At 48.2% G+C, this 20,182-nt stretch overlaps 1 protein-coding gene across 1 annotated transcript in view; it reads left to right on the top strand.

The window, feature by feature from the left end:
- dok6 (docking protein 6) overlaps positions 1-20,182 on the top strand; it is a 759,619-nt gene that overhangs the window by 588,595 nt on the left and 150,842 nt on the right. Inside the window, exon 5 of the mRNA XM_085993440.1 lies at positions 11,118-11,307. Within this exon, the coding sequence (XP_085849566.1) occupies positions 11,118-11,307 (190 nt within the window). The remainder of the gene's footprint in view (positions 1-11,117; positions 11,308-20,182) is intronic.

The following is a 20,182-nucleotide window of genomic DNA, read 5'->3' as shown; positions in this document are numbered from 1 at the left end:
AGCCCCAGGAATCTTCGCCAACCACCCAGACACCAGACCCGACGTCGGATGCTGCAACACCACCGCCGCCACCACGACGATCAGGACGTCAGACAAGGCCTCCTGATAGACTTAACTTGTAGTACCCTTCACCCCGCCGGACTTCACATTAAACAAGGGGTGAATGTGGTAAACCACTGTATTGTATATTGCCACCTCTGGGTGGCGCTGTGTATGGAGGCATGCCTCAGCTGACTCCACCCACCACTGTGTGGGTTTCGTTCAGACTTGTTCAGTCACTCACGAAGAAGCATGGTCTCTTCTTAGCTAATAAAAGCCTTATTCATCTCTTCTTTCGACTCATCATCTCTTCTTCGACTCATCACCTTTTATGAAGTAATTGATAAGCGTATCAGGTGGCAGCAGTGAGTGTTCGCGTGGCCTCAATTTGCGTGTGGATGAGGCCAGCAAGTGACCGCGTGGCAGCAGTGAGGACCTGCATGGCAGGTTCCAGTGCTTCGGAGAAGCCATGGACAGTCCTTTCCACTGCTTCGGACAAGGCCGGAACAGTCCTTTCCACTGCCTCAGACAAGCCCTGGACAGACCTTTCCATTGCTGCCCTGAAGCCCTGGACAGACCTTTCCATTGCTGCCCCAAAGTCCAGCACACTCTTTGCCAGTGTGTCGATCGACTCAGGCATCCTCCCCACTGCAGCCATAAGCTCAGTGTGCCTGAGCCAGGCCTGGGCGCTCATTTCGGCAAGGCTACGCACCTCCTCTGCACTCTGTGCAGCAGTCATGGTGGCCTGCCTCGCCCTCCGGGGAGACGGCCCCCGAGCGTCCCTACCCCCCTCCCGTTGCTGCAGGCCGCTGGTTCCTGCAACTGGCTCCTCATCAGAGCCCCCCCACCTCCCCTCCAGGGAACAACTATCCCCAGTCTCCAGATGCGGTGGCTCCCCTGAGGCTGGCACGGATGGTCCGGCTTCCTCCTGCTCATCGCCTCCGGAGGCACTGGCACTGGCAGCTTGAGGAGCCGGCTCCCGAGCTGGTGATGCAGCATCTGAAAGCAGGGAGGTTGAAGAGTGGCTATAGCAAAAGGACAGTTTGGCAGCAAGGGATGCAAGAGTGCGGCAATGCTATGACATGGGTCCACAGTGAGAAAGCATGCTGGCGGGGGAAACAAGTGGAAGGAGACAACTGTAATAGTTGAGAACCTCACCATCGCTGTGGACAATGGGGTTGGCAGCTGCAGTGGTGACAGGACCACTCAGACACCCTCCCACAATCTGGTGGACTCTCTCCTCGAGATCCGTCAGAGGCTGCAGTTGAGGACGACCTCCTCCGGTGCGAAGCTGGTCCTTGCGGTTTCTCGCCAGCTTGGCCTGCAAGGGAAAGGACGGGAAGTGATGTTACATGATGCCCTGAGTTATGATCTCATGCCCCCCATGGTGGAACAGCCCTCACATGATGCCCTGAGCTATGATCTCATGCCCCCCATGGTGGAACAGCCCTCACATGATGCCCTGAGTTATGATCTCATGCCCCCCATGGTGGAACAGCCCTCACATGATGCCCTGAGTTATCATCTCATGCCCCCCATGGTGGAACAGCCCTCACATGATGCCCTGAGTCAAATGTGCATGTGTGTGACCAGAAAGGGCCATGGGTGCTTGCTGACAGATGGCCATTGGGGCATAGCGCACCCTGTAGCCATAAAGTCAGGTGCTAATGGAGGGATGCATAAATTTACATAAACACCACTCACCCTCACGACCCGAGTGAGGTCATTGAATTTCTTCCTGCACTGCACAGGGCTCCTGGTCGCCATGCTGCTGGAGTTGACCCTCTGAGAAACATCCCTCCAACCTCGTCGGTGGTCCTTATGATTAGGCCTCCTGCCATTGTTGGGGTAGAGGACATCTCGCCGGCGCTCCACTGCGGCCACCAATTCCTCCAGAAACTCATTGGTGAAGCGCTCTGCTCTCTGCCTCACCCTCTCCATCTGCTCCAAGCTTTTTGCGCCAGAGAAGGGCCTGCGCCGATTTGCAGGCCTACAAGGCGAAGAGTGTGGATGCTGGAGCTGCCTGACCCACCCCTTTAAGAGCTGGCCGGCGCCTGGAAGTCTCATGGTCATCAGTAATTGAGAGCACCTGCGCTGCACCTGCCCGCCCCGATATTGGGTTGCGCCTTAGGAGCCCCGTGTAACGCCTGAACTCGCGCCTCAATCACCTTTGGGGCGCTGCAACCCAATATTGCGCGAGGTGGCGATAAGTTGCGTCTGGCTATAAAATTTGCGCTGCGCCAATTCTAACGCCCCAAGCAGGGCTATACCCAATTTCTAGGCCATAGAGTTATACAGCACAGAAAGAAGCCCTTCGGCCCATCATGTCCGCGCCGGCCATCAAGCCCTATCTATTCTAATCCCATTTTCCAGCACTTGGACCGTAGCCTTGTATGCTATGGTGTTTAAAGTGCTCATCTGAATGCTTCTTGAATGTTGTGAGGGTTCCTGCCTCTACCACTCTTTCAGGCAGTGAGTTCCAGATTCCAACCACCCTCTGGGTGAAAAAGTTTTTCCTCAAATCCCCTCTAAACCTCCTGCCCCTTACCTTGAAACTATGCCCCCTGGTTATTGACCCCTCTACTAAGGGGAAAAGTTCCTTTCTATCTACCCTATCCACGCCCCTCATAATTTTGTACACCTCAATCAGGTCCCCCTCAGCCTTCTCTGCTCTAAGGAAAACAACCCCAGCCTGTCCAGTCTCTCTTCATAGCTGAAGCGCTCCAGCCCAGGTAACATCCTGGTGAATCTCCTCTGCACCCTCTCCAAAGCAATCACATCCTTCCTATAGTGTGGCGACCAGAACTGCACACAGTATTCCAGCTGTGGCCTAACTAGCGTTTTGTACAGCTCCACCATAACCTCCCTGCTTTTATATTCTATGCCTCGGCTAATGAAGGCAAGTATCCCATATGCCTTTTTAACCACCTTATCTACCTGTCCTGCTGCCTTCAGGGATCTATGTACACCAAGGTCCCTCTGACCCTCTGTCCTTCCTAGGATCCTACCATTCATTGTGTATTCCCTTGCCTTGTTTGTCCTCCCAAAATGCATCACCTCACACCTTTCAGGGTTAAATTCCATTTGTCACTGTTCTGCCCATCTAACCATCCCGTCTATATCATCCTGTAGCCTGAGGCTTCCCTCCTCGCTATTTACCACTCCACCAATTTTCGTGTCATCTGCGAACTTACTGATTATACCTCCTACATTCATATCTAAATCATTAATGTACACTACAAACAGCAAAGGACCCAGCACTGATCCCTGTGGTACTCCACTGGACACAGGCTTCCAGTCACAAAAACAACCTTCGACCATCACCCTCTGCCTCCTGCCACTAAGCCAATTTTGGATCCAATGTGCCAAATTGCCCTGGATCCCATGGGCTCTTACCTTCTTGACCAGTCTCCCATGTGGGACTTTGTCAAAAGCCTTACTGAAGTCCATGTAGACTACATTAACTGCACTACCCTCATCCACACACCTTGTCACCCCCTTGAAAAATTCAATCAAATTGGTCAGACATGATCTCCCCCTGACAAAGCCATGCTGACTATCCTTGATTAATCCCTGCCTCTCCAAGTGGAGACTAATTCTGTCCCTCAGAATTTTTTCCAATAATTTCCCTACCACTGATGTTAGGCTCACTGGCCTGTAATTCCCTGGTTTATCCCTACTACCCTTCTTGAACAATGGTACTACGTTAGCTGTTCTCCAGCCCTCTGGCACCTCCCCTGTGGCCAGAGAGGTTCTGAAAATTTGTGTCAGAGCCCCTGCAATCTCCTCCCTTGCCTCACACAGCAGCCTGGGATACATCCCGTCAGGGCCTGGGGTTTTATCCACTTTTAAGCCCGCTAAAACCGCTAGTACCTCCTCCATCTCAATACTAATTTGTTCAAGTATATCACAATTCCCCAGCCTCATTTCTATGCCTACATCACCATTCTCCATAGTGAACACAGATGCAAAATATTCATTTAAAACCTCACCTACATCTGCCGGCTCGACACACAGATTGCCACTTTGGTCCCTAATGGGCCCTACTCTTTCCCTGGTTATCCTCTTGCCCTTAATATACTTTAAAAATTCCTTGGGATTTTTCTTGATTTTGCCCGCCAGTGTTTTTTTATGCCCCCTCTTCGCTCTCCTAATTTCTTTTTTTAAGTACCCCCCTGCACTTTCTATACTCCTCTAGGGCTTCCACTGTTTTTAGTCCTTTGTATCTGCCAAAATCCTCCCTTTTTTTCCTCATCCATTCTTGTATATCCCTTGACATCCAGGGTTCCCTGGGCTTGTTGGTCCCAGCCTTGACCTTTACGGGAACATGTTGGCGTTGTACACTCTCTATTTCCTTTCTGAAAGACTCCCATTGCTCTGATGTGGATTTTCCTACAAGTAGCTGATCCCAGTCCATTTTGGCCAGATCCTGCCTTATCATATTAAATTCGGCCTTCCCCCAATTTAGAATCTTTATTTCCGGTCCATCTTTGTCCTTTTCCATGACTAGCTTAAATCTCACCGAATTATGGTCACTGTCACCAAAATGCTCTCCAGTGACACATCTACCACTTGCCCGGCTACATTAGGTCCAGCACCGCCCCCTCTCTTGTAGGACTTTCAACATGCTGGCTCAAAAAGCTCTCCTGCATGCACTTTAAGAATTCCACACCCTCTAAGCCTTTCGCACTCTGACTATCCCAGTTAATATTGGGGAAATTGAAATCCCCTATTATTACACTATTGTTTCTACACTTGTGTCAGCATGGGATGATTTCTTAATGTGAAAGCTGCAAATGGTCTATAAAAGCTCCCATTTCATAGGTCTTCACATTCCAAGGTTAGAAGCTGTTGCTTACTGCATTTGGAAGACAGATTGAGCTTTATGCAGCTTGCAAGTGTTTGGAGTAAACTCTCTATCCAGCGTCACCTCATTAGAACAACCGGTCTCGCCATTGACAGATCACTTCTGTCATCTCAACCTCACCTGCCATCTATTCCATCAGCATCGGTGCCCTTGAAACTATCTCACCTTGGTCCTCAGAATCCCACCATGATCAGCCCCAACACCAGCAGCACCAGGCATACCAGCAACGCCAACAACAACACCAACCTTCTCCGCAAACACCTGATGCTGCGCAGGACAGAGGGCATCAGCACCCGACCACATTGCTGCCCGGGATGCCAGGGATAGTCTCAGCATAACCAAATTTACTTCACTTGTCGCTGTACACTCTGGCTGCCACATGATGCGCCAGGTTGGCACCATCCCACACCAACGCCATAAAGCATCCCTACAATGCCCAAGCCATTCCTTTCACACTCATCGCCATTGCGGGGGATACCGTTATGTCTCACCATTCACGGCAACTCATTAAACCACTTCCAAAGGTGCACACCAATCTGTCCATGAACGCAAAGTGTTGAAAATAAAGAATTCAATGTTTGACAGCATATTAACAGAAACTTCACATGAACATTGGCTAAAACACACAAGTGTGTTGTTAGATGATATGATTGGACTAGGATGTGGGTGAGTGTGAGGGGTGGCTAGTGAGATAGGGGAGTAATAATGTAGATACAGAGGGATGGGTGGAGGTGCATGGTAAGTTGGTGTGAGTAAAGATGTGCAGGAGTAGGGTTAGGAAGGCAGAGTGATGGGGATGTGTTGAGTGGCACAGCAGGATGAGGTTGAGTGTGGCTTTGCAGTAACGTTTCGTGATCTACTGAGAACATTGAAAGGTTTGCGCCACTGCAGCCTGGTTCTCCTAACGACATCCCTGCTTTTGCCCTCCTGTGCAATGTGCAACCAGGCTGCGTTGGTGTCCTGGGGAGGTCTCTTCTGCCTATTGGAAGGGAAGAGGACCTCCATGCGTGCTGTGACTCCCTGCATAAGCATATGGAGGGAGTCATGGGAGAGATTGGGTGCAGCCCTGCACCTCTGAGAAGTGCTTGTCAGTGTTTGCAGCACCTCAATGCTGTAGAACACTAACAGCAGAACTGTCGAAAACAATTTGCGCATGGTCCCTTTAAGGAAACCGGCTGATGACGTGTCATCAAGTGACGTCACCAGACCCGCTTCCTTCAATTGGCCGGGAAATTTTCACAGAGTGGGATGGAGCCAGCCGCGGGGTCGTACCGCGCCACCGACCACGGCCGCACCGGACCCACCTCGGTTGGCAAAATCTCGACCATAGAGTCCGAGGGAATTCATGGCCATGCCTTTATCATCTTGAGGCTTGATTTTACCAATACTTTACTAGCTAGCCTCCACAAACTGCAACTTTTTCAGTGTGCTACTGGTTGTGTCTTAGCTTCTCAAAGCCTTTCACTTCCATTGTCTTGGACCTTAACAATAACTTGCATTTCTATAGCGCCTTTAATGTAGAAAACCATCCCAAGGTGCTTCACAATGGTGGAATAAGACAAAAAATTAATGCTGAGTCATAGAAGGAGATATTAGGAGGGGTAGTCAAAGAGGAGGGTCTTAAATGAGCAGAGGGAGATGGAGAGCCGTAAATATTTAGGGAGGGAATTCTGGGACAGCCTCAGAGGGTGTGGGCACAGCTGGCGATAGTGGGGTAAAGGGATAAGAGGATGAACATGAGTCTAGACGTAGAGGAACAGAGAATTCTGGAGGGTTGTAGGGCTGGATGAGGTGACAGAGATAAGGAGGAGTAAGGCCATGCAGGAATTTAAACATGAAAATGAGAATTTTAAATTGGAGGTGTTGGGGTACCGGGAACCAATGTAGGTTTACCAAAACAGGAGTGATGGGTGAGCGGGAAAGTGGGAGATAGGATACAAGCAGCAGGGTTTTGGATAACTGAAGCTTATGGTGGGTGCCGGTTTGGAGGCCCGCTAGGAGAGCATTGGAATAGTTGAATCTAGAGGTGATAAAGGCAGGGTTTCAGTGACAGGTGGGCTGAGATAGGGGCAGAGACGGACATTTTTATATAGGTCGAAGTAGATTGTCTTTGTGATGGAAGAGGATATTCTGTCTGAAGCTCAGCTCAGGGTCAAATAGGACAGTGAGATTCTGATCAGTTTAGTTCAGTCTGAAATAGTGGCTGGGAAAGGGAATGGAAATGCTCGTAAGGGTACGGAGTTGTGGTGGGGGCCAAAGACAATGGCTTCGACTTTCCAACTGTTTAACTGGAGGAAATTGCAACTCATCCAAGACTGGATGTCAGACAAGCAGTGTAACAATATAAAGGCCGTGGCGGAGTCAGAGAAGTGTCAGAGTGTTGAGCTGGACGTCGTCTGCTCCGATATCTTTGGATGATGTTGCTAAGAGGCAGTGTGTAGATGAGGAACAGGAACGGCCAAGGAGAGATCCTTGGGGCACTCCAGATATAGCATTACGTGGGGTGGGAAGAGAAGCTATTACTGGAGATGCTCAGGCTAAAATTGGATAGGTAAGAGTGGAACCAAGCAAATGCAGTCCCACTGAGCTGGACAATAGAGCAGAGGCATTTGAGGAGGATGGTGTGGTCAACCTCCAGAGAGGTCAAGTAGGGATAGTGCATCATAATCATAGTCATGGAAGATGTCATTTGTGACTTTGATTAAGACTGTTTCAGTGCTTTGACAAGGTAGAAAGTTGACTGGAAAGATTCAAAATGGAGTTGTGGGAAAGATGGGCACAGTTTTGGAAGGCAACAACACGTTCAAGGACTTTGGAGAGGAAAGGAAGATTGGAGATGGAACGGTAGTTTGCAAGAACAGAGGGGTCGAGCATGATTATTTTGAGGAGGGGCATGATGGTGTTTTGAAAGTTAGGATGAGTACCTGCAAGGATGTAACCATTTACAATGTCAACTAGCATGGGGGCTAGGAACAGAAGTTGGATGGTCAGAAGTTTTGTGGGAATGGTTTCAATGGAACAGAAGATGGATATTAACAACAAGACAAGCTCGGAGAGGGGATGAATGGAGTTTAGAGAGAGGCTAGAGAAAGATCCGGGTCCAGGGCTAGTGCAGGGGTAACCTGTGGGATGGTTTGACTTTGTGGCAAGGGGAAACAGCAGAGGCAATGAACTGAGAAGTCCATGAACTTCTTGCACTTGTTGTTGGATCAGAAGATGAAGTGAGCAGACTGGGGGGTTTAAAGAGACAGTTGGCAGTAGAGAAAAGTAGCCAGAGGTTATCTTTGCTCTCTGGGATGAGCCTGCAGTAGTGACCAGTTTGGGCCGAGGAAAGTGAGGCCCAGTAGCACTGGCTGTGGTCCAGCTGCTCATCAGGCTTTACTTGCTCTCTGTACCCCTACAAATCAACTTCAAAATCCTTTTCCTTACGTTCAGATGCCTTCGCGGACCACCCCAGTGACTTCCTATAGCTTTAGGTTTCTGTTTGCATCTTTAATTCCTCTGATACTAGGCTACTCTTTGTTTCCCATCCTCTTCTCTTAATCATTTGGAGATGCTCATTCAGCCATCTAGATCTCCTTCTCAAAGCCCCTCTGCCTTGCCTTTATCTTTCCTGCTCACAAAAGCCGATTGAAGATTATTATTCAACAAATCTCTTGACCTTGTCCCCTAACTTCATTCGATTTGTTCTTTCCCTCTTGGTGCCTACTCTATGTAAGCTGTTGGATATTAAAGGGGAACTCCTTTGATGGCTTACTGGTATTTGTTGTAGTATTGAAACCTGAAGGCGCAGAAGGTTCCTAATCATACTCAGTTAGCTGAGGCAGTGGTAGCGAGGCTACAGTTGGTCTCAATGGCCTATAAATTGGATGACATCACGCCAGTTTTTCAGGTGCCTAAGCCTCCAATATAGCAGGCAGGAAGCGTGCACTCATTATGAGCTGGAAGTGTGCTGCCTGCCATATTGGTGTAGGCAAACGTATAGGCATCTAGGGTCCACGCCTAAAACAGGCATTCAGTCTTATTCAAACACCTGTTTGAGGCCCCCTCTGCAATATTGGCTTGCCTGGCATTGGCTGCATTTAGGAAAACCAGGTCTATATACTGCCTAACAGGTGGTCCTTAAATGTACCAGAAAGCAGTCCTATATGATGCCATAGATATTAACTCACAATGTGAAACTGTACATTGCTCTGGTAAATAGGATTGATCTTTTTATGTCATGGTCTACAGCAGTGACCCAGATCAAACTTGCCATTGCGTTATGACCAAGAATCTTATAATGAGGATACAGTTTACAACGTTATACCTATCAGGAAAGATTGAACAGGCTGGGGCTCTTTTCTCTAGAAAAGTGAAGACAGAGGTGACCTAATAGAGGTCTTAAGATTATGAAACAGCTTGATAGGGTAGACATAGAGAAGATGTTTCCACTTGCAGACAAGACCCATCCACAAGTCACACCCCCATCCACATCAATGGGGCTGTGGTGGAAAGGGTGGACAGCTTTAAGTTCCTCGGAGTCCACATCACGGAAGACCTCTCCTGGTCCCTCAATACCTCCTCTCTGGTGAAGAAGGCCCAGCAGCGCCTATATTTCCTAAGGAGGCTGAAGGGATGTAACCTGTCACCCCTGATCCTCTCTAACTTTTACCGCTGCACAATAGAGAGCATCCTGACAAACTGTATCACAGTATGGTATGGCAGCTGTAGCTACTATGACCGGAAAGCCCTGCAGCGGGTAGTCAAAACTGCCCAACGCATTACCGGCACCTGGCTACCGACCATAGAGCACATATACCAGAAACGCTGTTTACGGAGGTCACGGTCCATCATCAAAGACCCTACCCACCCCAGCCACAGTCTGTTCGCCCTCCTGCCATCTGGGAGACGCTACAGATGCATTCGCACCCGTACAACCAGATTTAGGAACAGCTTCTTTCCCAGGGCTGTCATCCTACTGAACTCCACAAATAAACTCTAAAGCCTGCACATCTGCCAATGCACTTTATTATGGTTATGTTTATGTAATGTATTACAAGCCAAATGTATGTTGAATGTTTAAATGTCTTAATCTAAATGTACACTCTCGGGAGCCGCAAGCCTACATTTCGTTGTACTGCACTTGTGCACTAACAATGACAATAAAAGTTGATTTGAGACCAGAACTAGGGGCTATAAATATAAGATAGTGGCCTAGAAATTCACTATGGCCCCGCCAGCTGGCTAGCGCCCAAAAGTTAGCGCTGGGCGCGGAGCCAGTTGCGACCGTCAGATATTCAGTTTTTGCGCCCCAAGTCGGAACTGGGCGCTATTCCAGGGTGTGCCCGCCCCCGCTTGGGGCGCTGAAACTGAATCTCAGCGCTCTAGGTGCCGCTGCGACACCCGATGCGGTGCAGCAGGCTGCGGTACTGCAGGCCTCCTCCTTCTCTTAAGGTGGGGGTGCCTGCAACGGGGAGATCGCCGCTGGATTGTGCCGGCAAATGAGCCCGGCACCACGGAGAAGTGCCGGGCTCGCGGAAAGCAGCCGGCAATGCCGCAGGGAGGGTGGTGGAGGAGGCCGGGGAAGGAGGTGCGGGCATGCGGCCGCCGAAAAAGCGTCCGGCCGCACCTCCACCTTTATGCGCCCCACTAAGGCTGCAGCAAGTCCCTGGTCTCCGGATGTTAGTAGCGGCCGCCACGGAGGAGGCGGCGGCAACTGAATATGGGCGTCGGGCCGGCATCGGGGCGGAAACGGGGCACTGCGCACACCGATGACGTCATCGGTGCCGGCGCAGCGCTACCGGCTACCGCCGCCATTACCGCCGAGCTCAATATCAGCGCAACCTCCTCTATTGGCGCAGAAGCCCTCTTTGGGCGGTAACTGGCCGCAAAGCTGGCAGCGCCTTACTGAATTTCTAGGCCAGTCACTAATAAATCCAATAGGGAAATCAGGAGAAATGTCTTTACCCAGAGAGTGGGTAGAATGTAGAACTCACTACCACAGGGAGTATTTGAAGTGAATAGCATAGATGCATTTAAGGGGAAGCTAGATAAACACATGAGGGAGAAAGGAATAGAAGGATATGTTGATGGGGTTAGATGAAGAGGGGTGGGAGGAGGCTCATGTGGAGCATAAACACCAACATGGACCAGTTGGGCCAAATGGCCTGTTCAGTGCTGTGAACACTATGTAAGACTATGTAAATCTTATTTCTGTTGTTTGTTTCAGAGCGGTTCAACGTGTACTTGATGCCAACACCCAACTTGGACATTTACGGAGAATGCACCATGCAGATCACACATGAGAACATTTACCTGTGGGATATCCACAACCCCAGAGTGAAGCTTGTTATGTGGCCGCTCAGCTCTCTCAGACGGTATGGAAGAGACTCAACTTGGTTCACGTTTGAGGCTGGCAGGTAATCATGTTATTGAGCTTCCTCTCAATATAACCGGTAATTAATGGTCACATTACAAGTTCATTAGATCTAAATGGCTGTATTCTGCATCTTCTAACTAATTAATGAAATCTCTAGAACCTGCTAGTTCGAACAAATCAACCACCCAACACCCAACACAATATTGACACATTCCCAGAGACTTCCCCCATCCTAAATTCCAAAAGACAATGAATGTCAACTACCTGAACAAAAGCAGAAAATATTTTTGTATTAATATACAGCAGTGGAATTAAAATACGAGTATGTCAACAAATACAGAAAATATATAGGGAGTAAATTTCTGAGTTTGTGTAGAAGGCAGGCCGTGCTGCCCACCATTGCCCGTATGTGCAGTTGATAGATGAAGCTCCTTGTCATTGGCGCAAATTCAATAAATTGGCCCTAACGGTTACATCTCAAGAAGCTGCAGTTCAAAGAGAAGGCCCCACCACCACCTTCTCAGGGCAGCTAGGGATGGACAACAAATGTGGTCTTGCCAGGATTGCCCACATCCTATGTACAAATATCCAAAGATACAGAATTCCTGAGATGCTGTGCCTGGAACACATGGCCCCCAAACAAAGAGACATTTGAAGGCCTTGCCGACCCTCTCTGATTGCCTCTCAGTTTGAAACCCTGGGGTAGAAATGAGTTCTGGCCTGTTTATGGCACAAAGTGGGAGGCCCGAGGCTCACCCAAAATTGGGCCTCCGGGCTCATTTGAATAAATTGGGTAAGCTAGCTCCTGAGGCAGGGCCTACAAGCTCATGCAAAGGCAAAGTTAAAATGACATAAATGGGACAGATTTTGTTTTGGGGCATTTGGGCAATATTTGCCGAGGTGGAGTACGTTGAAGAAGATGGAGCCCACCTGATTATCCGTTCATTTAAATTAATAGACAGATTAGTTGGGCAGGCCCCGTTGTGGGTGTGCAGTCCTCCCATCCCGATTTTCCTCTATGCAAGTAATTATTTAATGCTCGTGTGCAAAAGAGATGAAGCAATGATTGACAAATATATTGGGACAAATTCTCGCCGTGTGGGCGGTAATCTACCGGAGCATTGATTTCAGTGCAGTTACAATCGGGTGGGTCCTATCATGGGCAGGTGATCTGCTCCACCAGATTACTGCTGTATGATCCAGGCGAAAATATACTGCGTTATTTTTATCTCCGATAACCCAGAGATTTTACTTAAACTATAATACAGATTAGGATTTTCCAAAAGCTTCATTAGGACAATACTGGATGTGGATACGTGCAGTCAAAGAGCATATTGGGTCTAATCACAGTTAGCCTCAAAACAGGAAATTCCATTGGGCTTTGTCAGTCAAAGGTCAAAGAGCGTTAAGGGTGTCATCAATGGAGTTCAAATGAAAATGACTTGTACGTAAAACTATGGAGGTGAATTTCCACGGGGATTCTCCCGATCATCCACCATAACTTTGGTGGAAGAGCCATGGAAACCCCGGGAAAACAGCATAATCCGCGTTTACGCCATTTCTCCTGGCTTCCACAGCGGCCGATCGGGATAATCCTTGACAGAATTCAAACCCCTGACTGCAGCTGAAATATTAAAATTGTAATAATGAAACTGGAGCGGTAATGACACAATTACGCAGTGTATGTGTGTGATCACCATATCACTGTGGACAACATAATGAAGCACACAATCACGGTAAGCTGAGCTATTAGGTAAAAACAAATGTTTAATGACCACTTTCAGCATCTATCAACCACAGGCCAAATCTCCCAGCGCATTGGCCCAAACACTGAAATAAAATGGGAAATAATTCATTAGAAATGAAACTGTATTAAAACATTAAACTGTTCTAAAGGACTTTTTTTAAAAGGCCTCTATCGTACATATACATCATCAATTTAACAAATGAAAGATTTCTCTAATGATTTTAGATAAGCATAAAACATTCTTAGCACATTTAGTGAGGACACCAGAAGCGAACATCATTTAATAAGCAATTAATTAGCAGGATCCAGTAATCAACGCTATGATGTAAAACAGGAGTTCCTAAACCAGGACAAGCTGTATGTTAACATTTATTCCACACAGGCCTATATTCCCAATAACCTGTTGAAAATATTAAGCAATCAGAGGCATTCAGTTAAGACTTGACTTGTCTTGGAGCTTAATCCTTTTTTAATTTTGACTTTTCCTGGAGGCAAATTGAATCAATATACAGTATATGTATCAATTGACATCAAAGTTCTTTCTTTACATGGCAGGAAAATATCAATTTACATAGAGTCATAGGAGACGGTTTGGAGGCGGGTTTCGGTTTGGGTGGGTTCCAAACCCGCCTCCACTGAGAGGTGGGAAAAATTTGCGATTTTCCCCTAATTGGCCAGTTAATTCCAGAGGTGTGGGTTCCCCTGGGCCAATTAGTGTTTCGGGACTGAAACTCGCCTCTGCTGACGTCACTTATCCAGCTTCATTTAAGGGCTGCTTGCTGCCTTGGCTCATTCCACTGGTTTTTGGTCGATGCTGCACCACCTCCAAGCTGTTATCTCCTTGAAGAATGGCCAGCTCCAAGGCAAGGGCCTCCCCGAGGTTCTCGGATGAGGCACTGGGTATGCTGGTTGAGGGGGCGAGAGCTAGCAGGGAGGTGCTCTTCCCCTCATCTGGGAGGAAGAGGCCTCCCAAAGAAACCAAGGCTGTGTGGGTCCAGCTGGCAAGGGATATAACCTCTAGATCTGTGTGCAGATTGGGTGATTGTTTCTGTTTATTGATGAAATGCCATCCCTGTGGGAATGTATTAAAATTAGGTGATGGCAAACTGTTGGCATGATGGCATCTGTTATTTCGGCTTAGGCAGCTCCACATTGCGGGCTCCGCGACACTTGTGTGGTCAGGTTGGTGGTCAGAGTGAAAGGAGGCCAGCGAGTCATGTCCATTGTCTATCGTGTGTTAAGAAGGAGCCAAGCACATGTGCCACAATGGGCAACCTATGTAAATCTGGCCAGGATGAGTGCATTCCTTGCACGACGTGCTTCCATGCGCTGGCGCCTTCTGCCCTGTGCAGCATCAGGTGGGTGAGCAGGAGGTTGGGGCTCCTGCTGCTGTTGCTGCTGAGCTGCCTGGTTCTGCTGCTGCCGTGGCTGCTCCTCATCCGAATCTGAGGCCCATGGTGAAAGGAAATAAATGGTTCCCATGCTGCTGGCAGATGCTTCCGTTGGGGAAGCGCTCAGTCCAAGTGGGGAGAGGGTCTTCCAAGGAGGCCCCACAGTTGAGAGATAGAAGCTGCAGCACCTCTGACTTCGGTAGGCCTGCTAAAAGTGCTGAAAGACCTTTGGAACAAAAGTCCTGCCACCTGCAACTGCTCCCTGATGAAAGCTCCATTTTAATGGTGGAGCTGCAGCTGTGAGGAGGCCACCCACTTGTCAACCCGCCAGGGTTAGCTGGCGTGGTTCAGGAGGGTCGTGCAACATGCTGAAAATGTGGTAAAATAACAAAGGCCTGTCAAAATAGGATTATAGAGGCCCTTAATTACTATTTAAGGGTCTTAACTACCTCTCCTGACTGATGGAGGCGGGACCGAATCGCACCCATCAAACCCACCTCCGGCAGAATTGTTTGGAGGCGGGTTCCGAACCCGCCCTCAGTTTTTGCCATTTTGCCAACTGTCCCACCTCCAAACCTGCCTCCTCGGGACTGGGAAAATCACCCCCATAGAGTCATAACGGCACAGAAGGAGGCCATTCGGCCCATTGAGTCCATGCCAGCTCTCTGTAGAGCAATCCAGTCAGTCCCATTCCCCCACTCTATCCCCGCAGCCCTGCAAGTTTATTTCCCTCAAGTGCCTATCCAGTCTCCCCTTGAAAACAGATTTTGCCAGCTCTGAGGAGGCGGGTATGGAGGCGGGACAGCCGGTAATGTTACAGAATGTGTGGGCGGCTAGCAAACCCTCCCCCATCCCACCTCTGTGCCCTTTTGCCAGGAGGCGGGAAGCCATCCTGCCCCGGGTCCCGTCTCCTCGAGGTGGGAAAGGGACTAAATCCTATTAACTGCCTGTTAACAGATAGTTAACAGGCAGAAAAAAGGATTAGTCCCATTTTACCTTTCCAACTAAAGATTTCCCGACCTCGGAGAACCCTGCCGGGGTGGAGGAGTCAAGTAGTAGGTCTGCGGGGGTCGGAGGGGTCTGAAAGTGCAATGTACAGGTGAGTGATGGGTGCAAGTGTGGAGTGGTAAGTATGTGAGGTGAGTGTAAAGTGTTAGAAAATGTTCCCATAGCTTTGTTTCTCAACAGCCTTCAGCAGCTGTGGATCTGGAGTCCCGACATCTTCACTGTAGATTTCACAGACTGGCTGTTGGATCCTCCGAACCAACAGTCATCTGAGTTCTACAAAGTAGAAAGATTTGATGAGTCCTGAACACAAGGACTCATCAAACTACACAGAATGTCAGTGTTCGACAACTTCACACAGCTGTCAAATGCTGACATTTCTTCTTTCAAGAAGTCTTGACAGATGGCACGTCAGACGTTGACGTGCTCTGTCAGTGACTTCCCCCTAATTGGGCTGCTGAGCCCGCACGGCGGGCTTAACAAGATCAATCAGGGAAAAATCCCGCTGGTTAGCCAGAGGCTGATGGAGGTGGGACTGAGACCCAGCAAGCAGCAGTCCCGCCTCCAGCACGTCTCCATTGACAAAATCCAGCCCTGAGTGTCTCCGTTTCCGCCACTTTCGTTGACAGTGAGTTCCACTTCCCACCACTCGCTGCATAAAAAAGTTTTTCCTTACGTCCCCCCTATATCTCTTACCCAAAACCTTAAATCTGTGTCCCTTAGTCCTTGTACCATCAACTAGTGGGAACAGCCTTTCACCGTCTAGCCTATCCAAAGCCATCATAATCTTGTACACCTCTATCAAATCACCCCTCAACCACCTTTGCTCTAATGAAAACAAATCCAGCTTCTCCAACCTGTCCTTGTAGCGAAGATCCCCCATCCACTGAACCATTCTGGTAAATCTCCTCTGCATCCTCTCAAGGGCCTTCACATCCTTCTTAAAGTGTGGTGACCAGAACTGGATGCAATACTCCAGTTGTGGACTAACCAGTGTGTGATGAAATATTCCATTCATCACTCATCAGTATTTCTCTGCCTGTGACTGTGGTTGGTTTCAGTTTCATTTCCATTGTATTGTACTGTGTGTAGGGCTCCACCCATACCTGGCTCCTATGTAAGCTGGCCCAGCCTGCAGCACATCCAGTACAGCAGACCTCTGGATGGAAGATACATTCTCCTCTGTGTGTTACCTTCTAAGTCAATAAAAGCCTTGTTTTGTTTCGCTAACATCGAGTCTCGGATTTATTGAGGCACATCAATTTTATTGACTTAATTTTCAACACAATGGATCAACTCTTGAAACCCGAACGTTTGGATTTGGACCAGCATGCTTCGGACGCATCGGCACGCTTCGGACACTGGTTTATGTGTATGGAATTCTTCCTGGACAATTCCGCAGCCGTCAAAGACGCTACGGACGCTGCGAGTATGAAACTCGGAATTCTGCGGAATTGGGTAAGCCACCGGGTTTACCCCCTCATCCAAGACGCCGACACATACCCGGCCGCCTGTGACATCTTAAAGGCGCATTACCAGCAGCCTACGAATGAGGTGTATGCTAGGCATCTGCTCGCTACTCGCGCACAGCGACCTGGGGAATCGGTGGAGGAGTTCCTAGGCACCCTGAAAACGCTTGGCAAAGACTGCAAGTGCCAAGATGTAAAAGCCGCAGTGTACACTGACGAGCTTGTTCGCGATGCCTTTATCACAGGCCTCAGCTCCACTTACATCCGGCAGAGACTGCTGGAAAAAACAGGATTGGACCTGAAACAGGCTGCGGACACAGCACGATCCCTGGATGTGGCCCAGAGAAACTCGGACGCCTACTCTTCAGCCCGCGCCGTCCACGCCGCCACGTGTGCACCAAGGGCGCCGCCATCTTGGAAGGCATCTTCCCCGCCCGGCAGCCCGACACCGTCGGGGCCCCGCTCTCCCCCCAGAAGCATAGCTTCTCTACATCTATGCGTTTCACCAATTTAATTGTGGAAAATTTAGCTCAACTGCTGCAGATTTATAGAGAAAATGGATACTGGCACTCGCTCATCCTGTTTCCTCCTGTTCATTTACAACGGTTCCAGGATCTTCTAGTGGTTTGAAGCGAGTCCAAACAGTGCAGTTTGTTGCTGTCAGACTTTCACTGTATTTTATTGCTGAGGTTAATTCTCCCAGCTAACAAGTGATTTTTACCCAGCCATTGATCAGAGGAGCAGAGCAGAAATTCGCCCTTTTAGGTTCATTCAGGAAAAGAATCCACAAATACAGCTAATTCAATCAATTAAAAAATTGACTTGTCTTTCTAAAGAGAAAGCAAACGAAGCAGAGGGGCTTAGGTTTGCAATTAGTTTGGGTGTCCTGCAGGTAACGGGAACAGTAGCGTAGTGGTTATGTTACTGGACTAGTAATCCAGAGGCCTGGACTAACGATCCGCAGTTTAAATCCCATCACGGCAGCTGTTGTTAATTAAATGAACCTGGAATAAAAAGCTAGTATCAGTAATGGTGACCATGTCGTAAAAACCCATCTGGTTCACTAATGCCCTTTAGGAAAGGAAATCTGCCGTCCTTACCCGGTCTGGCCTATATGTGACTCCAGACCCAGCAATGTGGTTGACTCTTAATCCCCCTTGAAATAAAGGCCAACATTCCATTTGCCTTCCAAATTACTTGCTGCACCTACATGCTAACTTTTTGTGTTTCATGTACGAGGACACCGAAATCCCTCTGTACCGCCACATTCTGTAGTCTTTCTCCATTTAAATAATATTTTTCTTTTCTATTCTTCCTACCAAAGTGGATAACTTCACATTTTCCCACATCTGCCAAATTCTTGCCCACTCACTTAACCTAACTGTATCCCTTTGCAGACTCTTTAGTGTCCTCCTCACAACTTGCTTTCTCACCTATCTTTGTATCGTCTGCAAATTTGGCTACAATACACTTGCAACTTCATCCAAGTCATTAATATAGATTGAAAATAGCTGAGGCCCCAGCACTGATCCCTGTGGCACCCCACTAGTTACAGATGCCATCCTGAAACTGACCCATTTATTCTGACTCTCTGTTTTCTGTTAGTTAGCCAATTCTCTATCCAATCTAATATATTACCCCCAACACCATGAGCTCTGATCTTATGCAGTAACCTTTTTTGTGGCACCTTATCGAATGCCTTTTGGAAATCCAAATACACTATATCTACTGGTTCCCCTTTATCCACCCTGCTCATTACCTCCTCAAAGAACTCTAATAGATTTGTCAAACACGATTTCCCTTTCATAAAACCATGTAAAAAATAGTATTAAACTTGAATAATGCTGTTGATCATAGTGAAGAATGCATAATAATAAAAAAGGATCTTCAAATGGATCAGTGCAATACAGTGCAATATCTTTAACATGGAGGTAATTACTTGTCTGGAGGAGTAGACCTAGTTTTGCTCTCATTGCTATTCTCTTGCCCCCCCCCCCACCCCACCCCACCCTCCCCACCCACAAATGTTCTTCCCTCTTCTCCTGAAAGTATCAAATTATGTTGGGGTACAGTTATACAAGTGCCAACCAGCCTCCAATACTTCACCCTTGTTGCCATGCTTCATTTGTGAAGCTAGATTCTGAGTGCGCTCGCATAGATATTCATTCGGAATGGAGGGGGCGGGACAGCGATCATACCCAAGCCTGATCCTGTCCTTAGCTGGCATGAACACTTGTGCTGGACAGCAGGCAGGAGTGACCAGGGGCACTGAGATCAAATGTAGCTCTCCTATTGACACCTCGGCGGAGATCAGCTAAGTCAGCATAGGACGGCGATTGAACCAGGCATTTTGATTGGCTGAATTCCACAATGGACAGTCCATTTATCCTTTGAGCCATTGCTACTTTCTTCAGATTGTTGTGCATTCCAATCCTACTCCAGGGACTTGAGCACAAAAATCTAGGCTGACTATCCAGTGCAGTACTGAGGGAGTGCTGTATTGTTGGAGGTGCCGTCTTTCACATGAGACGTTAAACCTGACACTATTTCGACGAAGGGCAGGGGAGATATCCCCAGTGTCCTGGCCAATATTTATTCCTCAATCAACATCACTAAAAACAGATTACCTGTTCATAATCACATTGCTGTTTGTGGGAGCTTGCTGTGCGCAAATTGGCTGCTGTGTCTCCTACATTACAGTAGTGGCCGCACTTTAAAAAGTACTTCATTGGCTGTAAAGCGCTTTGGGACATCCTGAGGTCGTGAAAGGCGCTATATAAATGCAAGTCTTTCTTTTTTTCTTTTTAAGGATTCAGTGACAGATATTAAGGTAACACCATCATCATAGTGCTACATATACATTGGTTGACAGCAGTTAAGACGTTACTGACTGTGCGGGTGCATATCAGGCACCCATCTGACCTATGCTGCCGAAAACTCTGAAGCCTGGCTGCCATTGGAGTGGGAGGGAATGCGGCCAGTTCTGACTGGGATCCAGTGTTTTATTTCTCTGAGCCATTCCGTCTGACTCCTTCTGGAGTTACAGCTAATGTCCAGAGCAGCTGAGGACATTGAGCCCCAGAACACTTGATCACCTCGAGCTGTACTGAGCTTACAATCTCCGTGCCTGTTAGAGTGCTGTGTAAAATACAGCCAGACTTAACTCTGATCTTATGTATAACAGGTGTACAATGTACTAAGCCTTAATGTTATACATAGAAATACATTGAAGTTACAACACTGAAACAGGCCATTGGGCCCAACCAGTCTGTGTCGTCGTTTAGTTCTAATCACATTTATCCA

This window comes from Somniosus microcephalus, chromosome 7, assembly GCF_052327205.1.
Source record: "Somniosus microcephalus isolate GS21.2 chromosome 7, FLI_Smic_1.0, whole genome shotgun sequence".
Classification (NCBI taxonomy): Eukaryota; Metazoa; Chordata; class Chondrichthyes; order Squaliformes; family Somniosidae; genus Somniosus; species Somniosus microcephalus.
Note: the sequence above shows the minus strand (reverse complement) of the source record. Positions and strands in the feature narration are given on the sequence as shown.